Source organism: Epinephelus moara, chromosome 5 (assembly GCF_006386435.1).
Source record: "Epinephelus moara isolate mb chromosome 5, YSFRI_EMoa_1.0, whole genome shotgun sequence".
Taxonomy (NCBI): domain Eukaryota; kingdom Metazoa; phylum Chordata; class Actinopteri; order Perciformes; family Serranidae; genus Epinephelus; species Epinephelus moara.
Window position 1 is genome coordinate 22,305,534 of NC_065510.1, and position 19,503 is coordinate 22,325,036.

Here is a 19,503-nt window from a genome sequence, read left to right on the forward strand (position 1 = left end):
TTGTTATTACTTATCAGGTATTAATGACCAAGGCCTGTACAGAGTTGTCGGGGTGAGCTCCAAGGTCCAGAAGCTCCTCTCATTAATGATCGGTAAGTTAAAGTCTGTTCTTTTCCTTTTTGCTCTGGAAATGTATTACTGTGCAGAGAGTTTCTGGTAGAAGCTGAATAAAGTTAAAACTTTAATTTATATGCTACTGCACTATCTCTGTGATATTAGGTTGCCCCCAGTTAGCAGAATGTGCTGACGTAATGGATGTGTCTGTCGGGGCGATATTAAAAAAGATAGTGATTGACAATCGGCCCATGACTCAGCCTATCAGAGCCTGTCTAAAGTGCAACAAGTGAAGGGGTGTATCTTTGCCTCGCCTCATTTCAGTTTTATATCCCCCAGACAACCAGACAGGGTCCCTCCCATCCACGTCCTTGCACTTTTTGGCTTTTGCTTCATTAACACCCCACTAAAACCGCCTCTTATGTGCTCACGGCTCACTCAGTCCGCCAGTCGCCTTTATGCCTCGCACTTGTCTTGAACCCCTTTCACTCAACTCCCTTTCTATAGAGCTTGTCCTCTGTCCTTTCCATTGCTCCCCGTCTGCTCTCTGGTTTCCTGCCGTCTCCAGCAGACACCAGCTCACTTTCAGCTCTGTGTTCAGAATGACAACAAACTCAGGCAGCCGCCAGCCTGTCTCAGCTTCCTCTCCAAAACCTTCCAGCCTCGCAACCTGCCGACTCATGCTGTAGACTCCATTAACACTCAGCTGCGGCACTCCTAGAAGTTTCTTTAAAGCCTGGATATAGTAAAATAAGCGTTTGTCTGTGGGCTTGACATTCCACATGCTGTTGTGAATGAGAGGGAAATATAGATATTACCTGCACGTTAATGTCTGCAAATGTTGGTTTACTGATATTTTCATTTAGATACCTAGAATCTTACTTTTACTTTCTACATGCAATGACAGAGGTAGTACTACTTCTGCACAAACCAACACATTCACAAACATTTCATGCATACAACAGTTCACAGTGAGTGGGTGAAGCGAGCTTTAAACCCTGAAGAAAGACTTCGGATCCTCCCACTCCTCCTCCTTTTCATCTCTCACCCACCGACATGGCCAGGGTCCAATCAGAGAGGACAGAGTGATAGAAAATGAGTCTCCCATCATATTACAGTACAAACAAAGAGAGCAGCACCTATTGAATGTCAGGCAACAATATAACAGGAAGAAGACTGTAAAAGTGAGCTGCGTTCTGTCTCTGACCTGTCCGTCGTACAGCATGTGGCAGGGGAGAGCGTGGTGTTGGTCGGGATATGGCTATCACTGTTGCTGAGTTAGACTTCTTGGTTCTATAGATATTATTGCAGAGGGAGGCAAAATTTGAGGAATGCTGTGAGATGTTTCCAAAGCAACACTCAATACATTCCCCATTTTCATGTTCTAAGGCGGAAATGACCATTAATGTATCAAACACAGGATCATATTGGCCCATTTATTCCAGAGAGCTGACCAGATGCTTAAAAGGTTAATGTTGCAACCTTGCGTTGTGGCTAGTGGGCTCGCCTCTTTGAGTTCAGTTCAGACTGGGTCAGCCAGGGCCCTCTAGACTGGTGGTTTTGAACTTGAGGGTCAGGACTCCCACTAAGGGTCAGGTTATGCTAGAACAAAACTGGTTTGCACAATGTGTTGTCAATCAAATGTATTTGTAGTTTTTCCAAATAGCTGCATGAAGAGGGAGTGAGGAGCGGTCCGTCTTAGAGAGGGGAGAAACTCTTTTTTTTTTTTTTTTTGTAATCTTTATTTCCAACTGTCAACATACATAGTACCAGAAGAAAATGTATCTCAAATAAATTAATTAATCTCCCCCTCTTTAGCACAGGCTGGTTGACGTGAAACGCATCACTCTGGTGCAACTGTGCAGGAAAGTCATCACAGACACCTGACGCCAAAATTCTGGTATACTGACAATATACAGAGAGCTTGCCGTAGCGGCAATAGGCTCAATCAGCGTTTGGTAAGAGCTTGAATGTAACGGACGCTCATTTACATATAGAAATCCCACACCCTAGCTTTAAATATAACAGCGTACATTTTCAGAAAGTCCTTTCTGGAAGACATTCATAGTGTTGCACTCTGTTGTTAACATTAAAAAAAGGACAGAAATAGATGTGCAAAGAAGGAGAAAAGAGTGTTAGAGAGAGAAGTTCAAACTCTGGCTCCTTTCTCACCTCCACACTGCTCGACAATCACAGCGCGAGGCGGCCAAAACTATCGGAAAGTTACAATAATGGTCGGACACAGCCCCCCTAATCTGACGTTGGGGGCAAACAGGAAGCTTAAGGGGTCACGAGATGATCACAAAGATAGAAGAGAAACTAAAAGTGAAAGTGGTCATAACATAGGAAGGGTGCAGCCAGTGATGAGGGTGGGGTTGCAAGTAGACGTGACTTCTTCTTAAGGAACAACAAGCCAAAAATGTTGGGAACCACACAAGGCTGTTAAGCAGACACATTTGCTAACTCTCTCCTCCTTTTACCCGTTGGCATCCACCCTGCATCTTCTCCTTTCTTTCAATTTTGGTACCATTTATCACATATCCATATGTTGCATCGATGACACTGAAAATTTCTACACCTCATTGTTTATTTGGGTTAAGGTCAACACCATAGAATTTAAAAGTAGTGGAGGTAGCTATGGTGATGTCCCCTGTTGGTTTGTGGCCTCCCATTTTAAAGCCTTGAGTTTGGCATCACGGCTGTTGCCATCTTGCTATTTGTGTGACCATATTTTAGCGAGAGGCTGGAGCTGTGGAGGAGTGAGGGGTGGATCTGGCTGTCTTTTGGCAGACAACCTGTCACTCAAAGCGGCCTGTCCATACTTATACTTGGCTTTTTTTTTCAGCCCCAGATGTTGCTGCATGGCCAGTACATGATAATTGGTTAAGGTTATCTCTCATTTTTAAAATATGTGATGGTCAGGACATTTTTTTAAGTTAAAGAGACAGCACACAAAATCAAAAATACACATTTTTCCTCTTACCTGTAGTGTTATATTTCATCCTAGATTCTTTTGGTGTGAGTTGCCGAGTGTTGGAAATATCTGTTGTTGCCTTCTCTTGAATATAATGGAACTAGATGGCACTCAGCTTGTGGTGCTCAGAGCACACAAAAAAAAAACATTTGAAAAACTCAACAGCAATTTCCATAATCCACCCCACTGAAGAAAAGACGATTTCAAGAATTTCCTTGAGCTAGCTAACATTACAGCTCAGCTGAGGAGGACACCATTAAAGTTTACATCATGCACTGTCACAAGCACAAGCCTCTCGTCTATGGGTAGAGGCATGGTTCCTTCTGCGCTGTGATACGGTTTGCGGGTGTAGGTCAATAGAAAGAAACCACTTCCTACATGAAACTGCTCACAACAAGGTCTGTTGATTGTCTAGACTTGATTAACCAGGTCATGATTTCTTGAAAGAGACATTGTTGCTGAGTTTCAAATGTATTTTTTGGTGTTTTGAGCACCATAAGCTGAACGCCAGCTAGTTTCATTACATTCAAGAGAAGGCAGACATCTCAGTGGGCGATATCTCCAATGCTCAAAACAATCTAGACTGATAAACAGCGCTGCAGGTATGAGGAAAAATATGTATTTTTGATCTGTCCCTTTAACAGACCTTGCTTTCATAATGGATTTATATGGCAAAATGTTTTTCTGCATCCCAGGGTATCATGGGAGCTGCAGTTCTTACTTTAGCTACTACGCTACAGTCACCATGCAGTGCGGTTATGTCCCCAAGGGCTTTATGTAGATACCTAAGATAAAATAACAAAGAATTATATCTTTGAACTTGCTGCAGCTTTGTGGTCAGCAGTTTCATAATCAATGCTACTTCTACTGCTAAAAATATATATTTGTGTCCTTAACCTAACCAAGTCCAAGTCTGTTTGTGCAAGAGTAGACCACAGAGCCTGTGCAGACCCCATCAATCTCAACTCATACATACTCACTGAGGCACAGCTTTGGCTACAAACACTCTTCAAAAGCATTTGCTTTCAGAGGTTGATGTTGGACAGACCATTTTGTGGACAGAGCAGGTGGAGAAACACACAGTCCTCCTGGCCGCAGTGCTTAGATGAAATCAGAAACATCAATTTCCACGTAACGCAGACCACCTACCTCCCACGAAGCTAAAGTGGCCTGAGCCCTGTACAGTGCATGTGCCTGACTCACAACACTTCACTGACACATTGCACTTCCCCATCCTCTGTAATTCATCAGAGGTTACTTAAGGTGTGACTAAAGCCCCCTGAATTTTCAGCACAACACAGCCCTGGAGTCCCTGTGGAGCCAGTGAAGTAGTGAGGGATTAATTAAACTTGTAATGAGTATAGAACCAGCAGCCCTCTACAGAAGCTGTAACTTCCTTCCATATCCACTGGGGCTAGACTCGACCCCCAAGGCTGGTAGCACTGCTTTTATCCTCACATGGCTAATTACAAGTTACATATTTATATTACATATTTTGACTTTCTAGACTCTTTGGCTGCTTAATGCAATAACAATAGTTAGTTGGTGCTTTGTGTTATCTCAGTCAGTGACTTTTCCAGTAAGAATATGATTGTGATTCATTCAGATGAGAAGAGCAACGAAGTGGATCTGTCTACCAATGACGACTGGGATGTTAAGACAATAACGAGTGCACTGAAACTTTATCTCAGGTAAGAATCAGTGAGATGGAAGACACACAGACACATAAACTAATGTAAACTGTCAGCTGTAAAACAATCAATGAGCCAGTCGATAGAAAATTAATTGGCAACTAATTTTATCGTCGATGAATTGTTTGTGAAAATGACAAGAATATTCACTGTTTCCTGCTTCTCAAATGTGAAGATTTGATTCTTTACTTTGTTAAGTATGATTGCAAACTAAGTATCTTTGGTTTAAGGACTGTTGGCTAAAAAATAAGCAATGCATCATCTTGAACTGCTTGAAATTACTACTGACATTTTTCAATATTTTTCAACATTTCATGAATAAAACATGCAGAAATGTTAGAAAAAATGGGTCGATTAATCAGTGATGGAACAATCCTTACTTGCAGCTCAAAAACCATCAGCTTCTACCACGGATGTATTAAGAGACCTGGATACAGCATTTGCGCTAGCGCACTGTTAATTCCTATATAATTGGTACATGAAACCAAAATCTCTCTACTGCATGTCCGTGGTTTGAAATTACCCGGGTGATGAGCACTGCCTTCACATCATCAGGCCCATAGAGCCCGCGCACTTGAGACTTACGGCCGCCTAGCACGGCCTAGCGCAGCCGAGTGGTCAACTTCCACCTGCCAAGCGGCTGACTTCCAGTTTAGCACTCGGCTAACTTGAATGGGGATAAAATAATTTAATTTTATGGCTCTTTTAGACTTTATAAATATTATCAGACTGAATGGATTAAATCTTGATAGTGGAAGGAGTCATTTCACGAATGGTTGTGATGCTCAAAAAAAATCATCCACTGATTTTTAGACGTCTCTTTCCCAATGTAAGTCTATGGGAAAAAGCCTTTGTGGGACCAGTGGCATCATGTGACGAACCTCAGAAATTGCAATACCACTTTTTGACCACATTGAAAATTGGCTTCAAAGCCTTGGGCATCTCCTGGGGGGCCTGGTTTCTACCCAGTAAGCATTGATGATGTTGCTAATACGCTAATAATCTCTTTTGATTACTTAAAATCTTACTGTCGCTCACAACAAAACTATTTGGTTAAACCTCCTTTCTGAGTAATGTGACCCCTGAACTAGGTCGAGGCAATATATCAGTATCAAATCATGATATGAGACTAGATATCTTAATAGATATCATAATATCCTCAGTGTTGTCTTTCCCTGGTTTTAAAGGCTTCATTACAATAAAGTGATGTAATATTCTGAACTTTCCAGACACCAATAGTCAACCCTACAACATCGATATCAAAGTATTTGGTCAAAAATATTGTGATCTCCATATCACCCAGCCATACCCTGAACACACTGGAGATGCAAGTTCAGTTGTCCTTGTATTGACACATTCAAACGGAGGATGTGACATAACTTGACGAGTCCAGAAACACCTGAATCTGGATTGATCATTTCTGAATCATAAACCACCAAACTGTATTATTCAGAGCTGCCATGTGTCTAAGCAAATCCTTCTCTGACCTGAGAGAACCCCAGCGGTTAATGCAACATTTTCTTTCTCTCTTTTGATGAATACGATCGAGCCTCTGTTCACTTGCATGTGAAACATTGAATCCATTGTTGTCTCTGTCTTTTATAAAAACGAGTTAATTATGCAAAGTGCCTTTGCATAATTAACTCCTTGAGAGGTCACATTGCTTACTGTATGCCTGTTCCACATTCACCAACTCCTTCCTGGTTGACAGATAGTGTGGGTGAAGTTCAAAGATTAAAAATGTAGCAGGGTTGCAAGAAGCTGAGGCAGTTTTTATTTGAATGCCAATTTGTTTTTGTAAACATGTGCGGTTAGCAATAAATTGAGTTGGCTTTGCTGATTTAAATGAAAGCAAAGTTGTGTACTCTGAGTTTGGACATTGCCTGTTGTCCTTACCAAGAAATACTCACAAGAAACTGATACTTAGATATTTAAACAATTAAATGTCAAATTGAAAAAGCAAAATATTAATTATGATCAAACTGCTGTCAGCTATTTATTCAGTCATTGGTGACAGTTTAATTGACAGTGATAAAAACATCAAAGCTGTTGATGTTCTGTTTAATTTACCCTTTTATTTTCACTTCTATTAATTAAAAGGTGGGTCCATCTGTGTTCTTTTCTGTGTTTTTCAAGTGGAAACTCCCGCTCAAAATATGGTGACATAGGTTACAGAGCAGATTTTGCTGATAGTGTAAGCACAGAGAGTCAGAAGAGAGTTAGCTTGGATGATTTAAGCTTTGAAGTGGAACATGGTGCTATTAAACCTTTATGTAACCAGGTAAAGACAAACAGAGATTCAATGTGAAACTGCATTTGTACTGTATAAACACATTAATAGATCACCAGTTAGTGTACCTACATTTAGATGGTGGTCAGTACGCTCCCAGTTCGGAGAAGCAGACGGGAGTACTGGGGCATAAAAGCAAAACAGTGTAGCCTACTGCCATGTACGCCACGTTCATGCAGCCCTGACAATCACACAATAACACAAGCAAACTAACCGATCAGCTGCAGTGATAACTAGTAACTTAGTGTGGTCTGCAACGTAAAATTACTGTTATCAAAGGAGTCTGGTGGGTGTGTACAGGAGCAGCAGTAAAACACATTTTATCCTGCTGAAAGAAGGACCACCTCAGCGAAATCAACATCAGTTTAAGTGTACGCTATCTTAACGTTATTTTAAGGCTGCACCTTGCTGTCAGACAGCCCTTTCCAACAAAGAACTGAAGCTGTTATCTCTGCTCTCTTCAGAGTCACCAGACTCCTTTGACAGAAACAGTAATTTTACCTCAGCACACAGGAAGCTGGTGGTCTGTTGCCAACGTGATCGGTTAGTTTGTTTGTTATTGTATGACTTTTGGAACCGAACTAACTTTGGTTTATATGTAGGACAACTTCGTGCACAAACCTACGTCAGGTCCGTGACAAAAACAGATTTTAGAAGGGGCCTGGGGTAATAGCATTTTGAGACTGAAACATACATACTTAGACCAAAATTTGAACTGTCAGATTTGAATACATCAGGGACACGACTGGAAAGCTTTCAGAATGACATAAAAATCTAAATAAATAAATATACAGAATAAGAATACGATACGATACACTACAATACAATAGAGGCGCCCTTTAATGTGCCACAATGAAATCTTTAAAGTGGTTTTTCATGTAATTTTAAGTGTTCACTACAGCATAGGAGTTAGACTATTACCCATCAAGTATTCTGATCAGGATGTAAATGACAAGGCTAACGTTGTGTTGTGATGGGCTGATTTTAAGCTTTAACCTTTTCAAGGAAGCAGTTTGTAACAGTTTGTGGGCTGTGGGACCAATAACCTTCTCTCGTTTCAACTCCCAGCGTAAAGGAGATCCTCGCTGTGTTTTGTCAGGCAACCCTCACCGCAACATTTAGTCATTTTTAAACGCTGTTTAAGCTAACACAGCATATCCATATTGTTATGCTATATTAAACCATGCTGAGTGTTGCTCTGACTTGTCTTTTACTTTGTGTCTGGCCTGCTGGAATAAAGCAGGGTCAATCTCCTCAGTTTCCTCTGAGGCTAAGTACCTTTGGCCGCTGGCCAGCTGCAGTGTGAAAGTACCTTCAGATGAACTTGGTTATCTCAACGTGTGCACCATCTAATTCCATCCCCTGGCCCGGCCACATTAATCATTGCTGTGTGCAGACCCTATAAAACAGTGTGCCGGCTATTTCTGTCCCCCCCCTCGCTCACTTCAACTCTCTGCCTCTAACCCCCCCCCACCCTTCTCTCTTTCTCTCACTATCTCTGTGAAGGAGCCTTCCTGAGCCGTTGATGACCTATGGACTTTACAAAGAGTTTATTAGCCCTGCGAGTAAGTTTGATCACCTCCTCTACCACCACTTAATCTGAGTAAAGACTATAATCAAACAACAGTGTACACATGTGTTGTATCAGTCTGACATGGACATCACTTCAGGCTCTGGGGTCCAAGGGTTTGTTCTCCTTTGGTGAGTTATTGAAAACATGCAGTCAAGTGAAAAACAGTGAAATTACTTTTATTAACTCTTTGGAACCTTTTTACTAATTCTTTTAAGTGGCTAATAGTGGTCAGTCCTCTTAAGTAAAGTGTTCATAGTCTGAAAGCTATTGGTCTGTGTATGCCCTGAATGCTGATGAGGATGCATCCACAGCTGTCCTCATCCTTAGACTTTTAAAACACTTGACAAGGGTCTCAACGTTTAACGCTCTACTTTTATGTCCTCTTACTTACATTCAGAAATTTGCACTGCTATATATAAGGACACTCTTGTCTTGTGTTTTAATATCTATTGCCGACTGCCAGTGAATACAGTCTTCCCACTCCGGTGGCCCAAAAAACCTTTGAGCCGACTTTGGCTTAGACATACATTTTTGACATTTCAGCCTGTTTTACAACACTGTGTTTCTGACATTTATTAGCCATTCAAGAATCCCATGTGAGCTTACTTCCCATCTCCATCTAATTTCCACCTGTTTTAACTTGCTACTAAAAATGTGTGGCCAAATAAGCCATTAAAGGTTAAAGCTAAAAGGTTTTAAATGATAAATATGCTGTAATTTGCATGCCCTCTAAGGGTCCGGTGAGTGACCTTCAACAGCAGAAAGACATGCTTTTTTTTTTTTTTTATTCGCCCACGTAACATCATTTATGTGGGGAATGTTTTTAAAGCAAGCCAAACTTGAATCTTATTACAACAAGTGCTATAATTGGATCAGGTTGACATTTTTATCAGGCGCTCGCAATGCCCTCATAACGAGGGGGAAAAAATGGATTAGCAACGAATATTTTTTTGATGGATGACAGCATCCATAAGCAGCTTTTTTCCATGTTTAAATCCTTGTCGTTCCCATAGTAATGATATTTTGTGTGTCTGTGTATGTGTGTGTGTGTGTGTGTGTCGGTGTGTGGGCGGTCAGATGCCCATGTGTGAGGAAATGTTTAAGAGATGATCTTGGGGGGTTTTAACACAACCCTTTTATACGGTAGCGACAGTAACGTAAAGCTATCTCCTTCGCCAGCATAGTGGGCCCTGCTGCCAAATTCTGGGAGGCTTCAAACCATATATCACTTTCACACCTCTTCTTCACTTATTTAAACTGGGATGTATCATCCTCCAGTCTTTATACATGAGGGGTATAGCCTCCAATCATTGTGTCCTTAAAGGTCCGCTGACTTCTGCTCCATTATTAGTTTTCCAGAATGTATCCAAATTGTGTTTTAGGACTTTTAAAGTAGAAGAGGGTTTATTTCTTCCACGAAGTGACTTTTATTTGGTGTCTGTACTTTATAAACTCTGATTGTGAACTGCTCAGATCAACACTGTATGTAGTGTATCATCATCTCTTTAAATTTGCTGCCTGCTAATGTTGTACAGTATTCGATCGCAGCTGTGTTGGCTCTTTGCCACCTGAGGAGCACAGAGAAAACCTTGTAGTTTAATGCCGGTGCATGGCTGCTTCTGCATTTGAACAGAGGGCGGTAGTCCAGAGTCTCGCATCCAAGCCGTCCACTGCCTGGTCCACAAACTACCGGAGAGGAATCGACAAGTCCTCGGGCTGCTCATGAAGCATCTGGCCAAGTGAGTCTTCATAGTTACTTGGTCATAGTTCACCCAATCTCCACCCCCTCTCTCTCTCAGTTCTCTCTTTCTGCTCTTCCTGTCTGTCTCCTCATTCTCACTCCACATGCTTTTTTCTCTCTCTCTCCCTCACTCCCACGTTCTTCACTCCCCCTTCCCTGCTGTCACTCTATCTCCTCTCTGTCTACTCAGTGACTGCTGGGTAAGAAAATTGATGCCGCTAGCATCTTAACATTTTTTTTCGAAGGGGGGGGGGGGGGGGGGGCTTTTCATAGGTCATTTTAGGAAGAATTGTGTAGCCTGCTGTACCTGTTCAGCATGCCGTTGTGCAGCCCACCAGTGAAGTGAAATGAAATGGACCTCTCAAATTAAGCCCTCTCTTGAGATTACTCTATACACCCCTGGATAGACCACTATTGTGCATCACTCCATTTGTGAGATTAGATAGGAAGAAAGATTTAAGAAATAATGTTAGCTAACATTACAAGGTTTTACCTCAGCAAGCTTTTTATAAACTAAATATGAGCAAATTGAAGATAAGTAAATAATCCCTCTTCCCTGAGGCAGTGAAAGTCTGGTGGATCTTATTTCATAGAAACCCGCTGCAGAATCAGGCTCTGGTAAAAAGGCAGCGCTATTGAAATTGAATTTGGATTATCCAGCGTGAAATTCTCCAGACTGGAGAGACTCGAATATTTTTCTGAAGTTGGCGTGTGTGCATGTCCTGCAGGGGAAGGAAGCAAAGCCAGAATTTCACACTCCTATCTGAAATGGTTTCAGAGATGTTATAAATGTGAGTTGTCACCAATGTTTTTGTCTTCAAAGGCATCCTTTGAAGCTATTTAAACTGTCTCTCTGCAGATGCACTGCATATCATCATATTTTGAGTGTGAAATCTCTTCACCTGTCCATATAACTTTTTTTTTTTTCAAATTGAGTTTTTTTTTCCTCCACTTTTTTTGACCTCCGAAGATAAAGTTTCATCTGCTGAAGGTGTTTCATCTGCTGAATAAAACTTATCATTCCCCCATATCGAATGTCATTACCGTGTTGTTAAAATAACCAGAATAGCCACAGCCAGAAGTATTCATAGTTGTTGCTGGAATTGATAAGGAAAGCCTTATCAGTCGCATGTGTGCAACTTCAAAAAGTCTAGATGCACAAATCTCTCATTTTTGATTTAATGTTATATTCAGTGCAGAGAACTATAAATGCCAAACTGTACATGCAGGACAACTTAATGTTTGGACTGAAGGGTATTGGCAAGGATTTGCTACAGCTTACTGTTGTTGGCAAAAAATGTAAATGTCAGAAGATGTGCTAAAATCCCCCATTTTTAGTTGTCATTTTATCTCAGAATGCAGTGGCTGCTTTATGTATTCGCAGGTTTCAGGGCATCTGTGACAAAATTTTGGATCATCAAGAAAAACAAGAAAACTAAGAAGTGATACACCGACTCAAAAAGATCAAGAAAGGGTTTAAAGTGATCCCTAAAGATAGCAACATCTCACTGTATGCTTGCTCATTGAGGAATTATGTATTATAGGAAGAAACAATACATACTTGAGGGTTTCCTGCAGTGCTTTTTAGCAGAAGTGGGCCACCTTGCCTAAAACAAAGACCACCTCTCTTTTAACGTCATAGAAAACAATTACAGTTTTATGAAATTCAACATTGACATTTCAAAAACAAGAGCAGAGGGGCAATTTTACACAGCAAATGTGTAATATGTAATGAGTGTGGCTGTTGTTTAGGCTGCAATCTACCAACTTGATCAGACGTTTCTTTCAACATTTTTCAGGCCCCTTAGTTAAAAGAGAGACAGAGCAGGGACCCCTTACTACATATTTTGTATATAATTGAGTTGCAGTTGAAATAATACTCACCCTTTGCAGTTTCACCTGCGGTTTCTGAGGTGGACACTATGTCATAGTTTCTTGCTGGTAAAGTTGCATAACCGGCCGTCGTGGGTCACAAGAATGTTGGTACACTTGGGAGAACAATACAGCTATTTATCCAATATGTGAAGAAAAATGGGTGCGGCACAGTGATTTATCATATGCTAGCTCACATGATTGCACAATTATTCATGGGTAACAGTGTGCCTATCATTAATGTTTTGTGCTGTAAATTAAATTAGATTTATAAAAAGGCCAATATATCTTTGCTAATAATTTGTTGGCTTTATAATAATGTGTATTTTCAGACACATTTTAATTGAATAAAGAATAAGATTAAAACTGAAATTACCAAGCAATAATTTGGCAGCCCCCCTTTCGAACTTTAAGGACTGCCCAGGGGTTGCGGACCAGCCATTGAAGACCCAGGAACTAGATTGATCATGAGACCAGAAGCTGCAAGACCTCTTTAAACAGTTTGCATGGGGAAAACCTGTACTGTGTGTCAAGGGTGTTTTTAAGGCAGCAGGCGAGCCATACTTGACATTTGTTTGCCCATATACTTAACTTTTATTTTCATTTTCTAAAACCTTTTTTTTTTAGTAGCAACTCATTACAGTTATAGTACAATTTTGTCCTGTTTCTTTGTTCATATTTAATCTATCCCTTTTTCTATCAAGTGTTCAATGGTTTGTCACTTTAATATGGTTTTATTCTGTCCTAAGATGAGTTAGTGAGTTGGATTGAAACATATTTAATGCGAGTTGTTATCTTCCTCAGTGTGGCGGCTCACAGTAAACAGAATCTGATGACCGTGGCCAACCTGGGCGTGGTGTTTGGTCCCACATTAATGAGGCCACAGGAGGAGACTGTCGCTGCCATCATGGATCTCAAGTTCCAGAACATTGTGGTGGAGATCCTCATTGAACACCACGAAAAGGTAACACTCAATACTTGGATTTGCCAGACACACAGTGCAGTATTGACTGTATTATCACAAAGTAATACACATAAAACTGAACACTCCAGGAGACGGCAAGTGTCTACTCATAGCAGTGTATCCTGCAGTGGAAGTAATTAGTTCCATATATGTAAGAATAGAGAAAAAGTCTTTTGTGTTATGTTTTATTTTCTTTCAAAATGTCTCTTTTTTGATGCTTTACTGCTCTGACTGCACATCAATGATCCACTCTGTCTGTGCAACATTTTGTGTGTAATTGGGTTTCCACTTGCCATCCAGAACTGCATTTATTAAAAGCGAGGCACCCCAGGCAACACGAGGCACAATGACAACACCAAATCAAATCTGAATCAGGTGACATGACATCAGTAAGCAGCACACAGCACCTTTGTGTTTATCTACCTGGGTGGCGTGTAATTACTTGATACCCAAGGATAATAATGTGCGAGCGAAGCAAAAGATCTAATGTTTGGAAGTCCTGGTCTCTTGGCACTGAGCGCTTTCTTACTATTGTTTGCAAGGTTTTTTTTTTTTCTCTTAAGTTTCTATTTGGCAGTTTCTGTTGGCAGAGAAGTGCACATACTTTACTGTACCTGACACCAGAATTTCATTTGGGCAGAGTCTCAATTAGGGTGGATGTGAAGCTCTTCTCAGCTGTGTTTCCTGTTTGTTAAGGCTGTTTAAACTCGTACATACTCACATAAAAATCTTACCAGATCCACCTTAGCAAGCAAATGTTCCAGCAATGAAAATGCATCATATTAAATAATGGGTCCTTACTGGGCTGTCTGTCGTATCACATTTATTGCTCGCTCTACAAAATAATGAGCAGAAATAAAGTTCTCAGATAATGAGACTTGTACCACATTTAACTTGAACCCTTAGGACAGTGCACCCCTTCACCCAGTTGTTAAGGTGCAGAGGAGCTAGACAGCAGTTTAATATCCAGTCTTTTATGTGGCCAATAGGGGGAGCCCTAAGTGCTCCAACCAGGATTGAACACATTGCATTCTGTTCATTTTCAAAAGGCTGATTATTCTGTAGATTTATCATATACGTTTTATTATATTTGGAAGGTCCTTTGCCTGCCTAAATGAATGTATTTTGCATATGAGTTGTTTCATAACCTGCAGTTCACGGGATCATGTAATCTCCCCAGAATGTCATTAATCGGTGTCAATCCTCAAAGGGGGATAATTGTCCGTGTCAAAAGAGAAAAAGGTTTTGAGATTAGTTTTCTAATCTGTTTTGAGCAGCACTGCACTCTACATAGAATCAGATGAAACCAGGAGCTTTTAGTTTTTTATTTTTATTTATTTATTTATTTTTTATCCTTAAGCTTCATTAGATTGAAGATGATGGGTGTTGTGTGAATAATAGCTCCACCCAAGCTCACAAATCTAAAATGGGGTGTGAAAGAATACAGAGGTCTGGTGAAAACCAGCGGGGTATACAAATGTGCAAAAACAACACCAGCAACACAGTGTACACTGCTAGTCGCTGAGACTACCCAGAGGTATCCAACACCGTCCAGGTGATAAAGGATGTAGTGTTAGAATGCAGCAAGAGCATTTTGGAAAGTACAGCGTGTTAGAGCAGGGGAAAAGTTGAGCAGACAGACAGACAGGCATTAACTTCCCTCACAGCTTAGTCCCACTCCAGACTGTTGATACCCCCAGATACCAACAGTAGACTCTGTTTTACATTCACCTCCATCTGCAGAGAGAGGCGAGAGGGAGAGAGGGAGGCAGCAGAAACTCTCAGCCATATCAGATTTCTCACTTTTTCTATCTGCCTTTCTCCTACAAACTTTCTCTCTCATGCCCCCTCCTCCCTGTCTGCCTCTCTCGTTCACACTCTGTCTCACTTTCTCTGCCACTTTCTCTCTCTCTCCTCCCTTCCCTACCTCCCTCCTCTCCTCGTCTGTGATCCTTTCTGCGGCTCTGCTGAGACTTCCTCTCCTCTGCAGCCCTATTCTCTTTTAACTCCACATCTGAAGTTTATATGTAAACACGGCCCGGTGTAAACAGGCTGCGCCAGTTGGCCAGCCCTCCTCGAGCCCAAGTCCTGTTTATTTTACTCTCCACTCTTTCAGAGAGTGGGTCAATTTCTCCGAGGAGAAATGTCACCTTAACTCAGACCCAGATTTCTGGATGGGATGTGATTGCGTTGCATGTGGAGCCGCTCTTGTTTATTTTGGCACAAACAAAATCTTCTCACATGCAGTTTTTAGGGTCCAATCAATGAGCTGCTCGACTCTCCCTAGGAGCACATGCTGTGGCTGCAAATGGCCTTTTCCATTCATCTACCACTACATAGGGCTTCCGAGTTTCAAAACCCGTTCACTAAGTGAGGTCAGTTGAGGACATGCTGCTGCTACTGCTGCTGCTGCTCAACACTCTGAGTATCTGCACTGTATGTTTAGGCTTGGTTGAGACTTACTGTATTCACATTGTGCATTCAGATCTTTGCAGATGCTCCGGAGTCGTGCCCTCTTTCACCTGCTGCCCCAGTATTCTCTGCTCCCACAAGGCAGTCCAAGAAGCTGAGTCGACAGAATCGGCCTCTGGCTGTCTACAATCCACAAGCCCTAGACATTCAGAATGGTAAGAGACATACACGTGTGCACCTGCATATTTTCACACCTCTAGATATCTTAAAGGAACTCAACCAAGCAAAAGACTTATAAGATCAGTCTAAGATTGTTGTATGATCATTATACAAATGTACAAAACGAATTAGGATGATTTTATAAACCTTAGTAATAAGCCTCTTTAGATGTAAACTACCTTCGTAATCCAGAGAGTATGCAGCTCACATTTTCATTTCATCATTTACAGAGCCCAACATGTATCAGGGTTAAATTTGGGTAATCATTTGTGTGCGCTAATTAGTAATTCATGCTCTTAAATAACTTGCTTGCCCGAACTTGTAATATCTGTTTTTGAAATAATAGTGCACACAAATGAACAGATCATAAACAACCTGTTTCCCTGTAAAAAAAAAAAAAAAGGGGGGGAATAAATATTAAAGATTAGATTTGTTATCCATATGTATGCTAGCCTGATAGTCAGCCATTTTGTTTTGCGTCATCATTTCATCCCAACTTTGTGTTCCTGTTAGCCACATCTTGTCGTAAAGGGGGGGATTTGTTTCGTTTTGCTTTAAGCAATCAGCAAGTGACATATCCATTTAACCGTTGTCATTTTCAGTCCATACAGAAGCTGCAGTTAGAATTGCTGCAAGAATTTTGCTTAACTCTTTTTTTTCTTACAGAGATAAAAGAAATCTGTGGCTTTGTTAGTTTTTTATATCTGTAAGTCCATGCTATTTTCCTGCAAGATGTAGCTGCAGAGTTAAGAAGCTAGCAAGCAAATTGTGTTAAACAAAGTATGTTTTCATGTTTTCTGTACAGCAACGTTAATATAGCTAACACTAATGGAAATTAGTGCCAATTAAAATGCATTTCTAGCCAAAAGACAGACATGACAGTTATGTTACATAACTTGCTAACGCGCAATATGTGTACCTTGTGTTTAGAGAGTGCGGAAAATTTAAATCTCACCTGGAAGGAAACATTTATGATTTTAGTCGCATGTAGAAAATGGGGTAGCCTCTTGTGGCCAGAGTGAGTATTACAACAGCAAACACTCGAAAAAATCACCTAACAAACCTTTTTCACAGGTGAAAAAAAGCATCAAGGAACGTAGAAAGATTATTCTGGCAAAACTTTTCATTACGCCCATTCTAAGTTTATAAGCGGAGGTGAGAAAACAATTTAGATCAGACTTAGAAAATGGATCACCAGAGGTTTCTATTTCTCACTCGCCTCTCAGGGCTTTCATACTCAAAGTATATCGAAGCACAAATTTAGGGTAAATCAAGGATATGAATTGGCAATCTGCATTAACAAGTTTTGAAGTTTAGATCACAACTAAGGAGTTTTTGTGTGCTGATTAACAAAACACACTCAGTTGCCAGTTTTATTAGGTACACCTCATTTGTATCAATGAGAGGGTGCTAAATAACAAACACCTCTCTGTATAACACAAGACAGTTCACAGCACCCCAAACTGCATCTTCCAAGATGATCATAAATTTGAATCAACACCTCTCTAACAAAGTTTTAAAAGACTGAACATTATAACCTCATAAAGGTCGGATTTGCTGCATGGCTGCTGCATTAGACTGCATTAGTGTAGTTTTAGCTAGTTGTACCTAATAAACTGGCAACTGAGTGAACCCTTGATTCCTGCTGGGCTCACTCACTCAGTCACTCACTGAGGATTAGCTTGTCTGTTCCCTAGTGACCACTTTGAACCATAGCAGTGTCTACAGATGACACACTGAACTCAGTCACCTCATCTCTGTGTTACTATGTGGAGAGATTTGCATCTCTGACTTTGTGTGCCCTTGTTTTTTTGTTTTTGTTTTTTTCTATAAAATGCCTAAAATAAACTTTAGTTTCTTCTGATGAAATGGGGGGGGGGGGGGGGGGGGGGTCATGATGGGGGGCTTCTCCTGTGCATCAGATGAGCTGATCACAGGACCTTGTGACCCCAAACGATCTAACTTTAGCAATTTCTGATCCAGGGCCAGTCAAATCCCTTCCCCGCCATTACAAAAGGAATCCAAATCTGCTTACCAGATTGCCTCTCTTTACCTCCCTCGTGGCAGCTTTTAGCATGGGGTAGTTTAATATCAGGGATGAAAGGCGTAATCCTTTTTTAACCTTTGTGTCTTTTATATGAGTCCTACATAATGGTTTTAAACTTTGTTGTCTCCGCGTTCAGCGGGTAAAAGCAAATTTTAAAGAGAGAAGAGTGTTTATGTGCACCTGTGGGTCTACCAGTGATGCTGCATGTGTCTAATGTACCTGCAGACAAGACAACATACCATGCATTAATTGGAGTTTGTTTTAGGGAGCCTTACAGTAAGTACAGTGTAGGAGAACAATGCAGACACATTATGACTTTTAGTTAAGGTTTTCAGAACAGTTGTTTATTTGTTATGGGTTTGCTTGAACCTGCAATATCTGGTTTTTGTTTTTGGCTAATTGGGTGCAGCAGAAACAAGAACACACTTATAAGTTGATATGGCGAGCTTGTTGGCAAATAGTAGCCAATTCACACATTCAGCAGTTACAGATCAACATTATTATTCATTTGTAGTCATGTTTCTGGCTCTGTTTGTGTTCTCTACCAACTTCTGAGAGTAATATCTGGCTCTTCAGTTGCTGCATGCTCCACTGTGTTCACCAGCTAGTCATCTGTCTGTTCTTTGGTGCTGAGCAGGTAGTGAACACAGGGGATTTTTAGAGCGTTGTCACTGAACAGTTGCCAGCTGCAGCCAAAAAAATGCTATGAGAGCGGTGAGAATGAACCAAAACAGAAAAAATCTGAGCTGGACAGATAACAATGAGCTAAAAGTCACTATAAAGCTTAATGCTGAGGGGAGCTTTAGATTTGGGTGATAGTTTTCTGTAGTTTCATCACTATAAGCAACCCGTTTCACTATGTGTTCACATTGTTATTAGCTACGTTTTTATTATATAACTATCAAGAAAAAGATGTGACATTTCCAGCAAGAGCTACAGTACAAAGTCCCTGACAAAAGGACATAAAACCAAGAAATTCACAGAGCCAAGTGAAATACAGACATTAAAGCTGTTAATGTCTTTCTCATCTCATGTTACATCTGTAAATATTCCATGTTAAATGATTATTAAAGGGACAGTTCACCCCCAAATAAAATTGTTTTCCCTCTCACCTGTGGTGCTGTTTATCAGTCGAGATAGTTTTGGTGGTAATTACATAGTGTTGGAGATATCGTCTGTAGAGATGTCTGCCTGCTCTTGCATATCATCATTAATGTTTCCATCTCGCACTGTCACAAGCAGGAGACTCTTGTCCTTGAGTAGATGCTATTTCTGTGCAGTCATATGGTTGGCGGTTGTACTTTGGTAGAAAGAAACGAGTTCCTATATGAAATTGCTCACAACAAGGTCTGTGGATTATCTTGAGTGCATCCAGTTCCATTATATTCAAGAGAAGGTAGACATCTCTATGGCTGTTATCTCCAACACCCGGCTGACAAATGACACTACAGGTAAGAGGAAAATTATGTAGAAGTAAATGAATGAGTTTAATTCCATTAGGGTTGATATTACAGGGTAAACAAAACACAACAAGCGAATTATACAATACATAAGACCAGTGATGTCGTGGTTGCATACATGGTCCACCCAGAATGTAAAAATACTGTCATTAGATATGGTAATGATTAGGCCATAAGCTCAGCACCAGTTCAGTTTTACTTTGATA

At 40.7% G+C, this 19,503-nt stretch overlaps 2 protein-coding genes across 8 annotated transcripts in view; both read left to right on the forward strand.

Annotated features, from left to right (window-relative positions):
* The window catches only part of LOC126390617 (FRAS1-related extracellular matrix protein 2-like), a 372,466-nt gene that overhangs the window by 330,883 nt on the left and 22,080 nt on the right, over nt 1-19,503 (forward strand). The window lies entirely within an intron of this gene.
* Nucleotides 1-19,503, forward strand: part of arhgap10 (Rho GTPase activating protein 10) — a 60,896-nt gene that overhangs the window by 28,182 nt on the left and 13,211 nt on the right. For all 7 annotated transcript variants that reach the window (XM_050045007.1, XM_050045011.1, XM_050045010.1 and 4 more), the window contains exons 14-19: nt 18-92; nt 4,635-4,719; nt 8,516-8,574; nt 10,216-10,321; nt 13,000-13,159; nt 15,645-15,786. In XM_050045007.1, the coding sequence (XP_049900964.1) occupies nt 18-92; nt 4,635-4,719; nt 8,516-8,574; nt 10,216-10,321; nt 13,000-13,159; nt 15,645-15,786 (627 nt within the window). The remainder of the gene's footprint in view (nt 1-17; nt 93-4,634; nt 4,720-8,515; nt 8,575-10,215; nt 10,322-12,999; nt 13,160-15,644; nt 15,787-19,503) is intronic.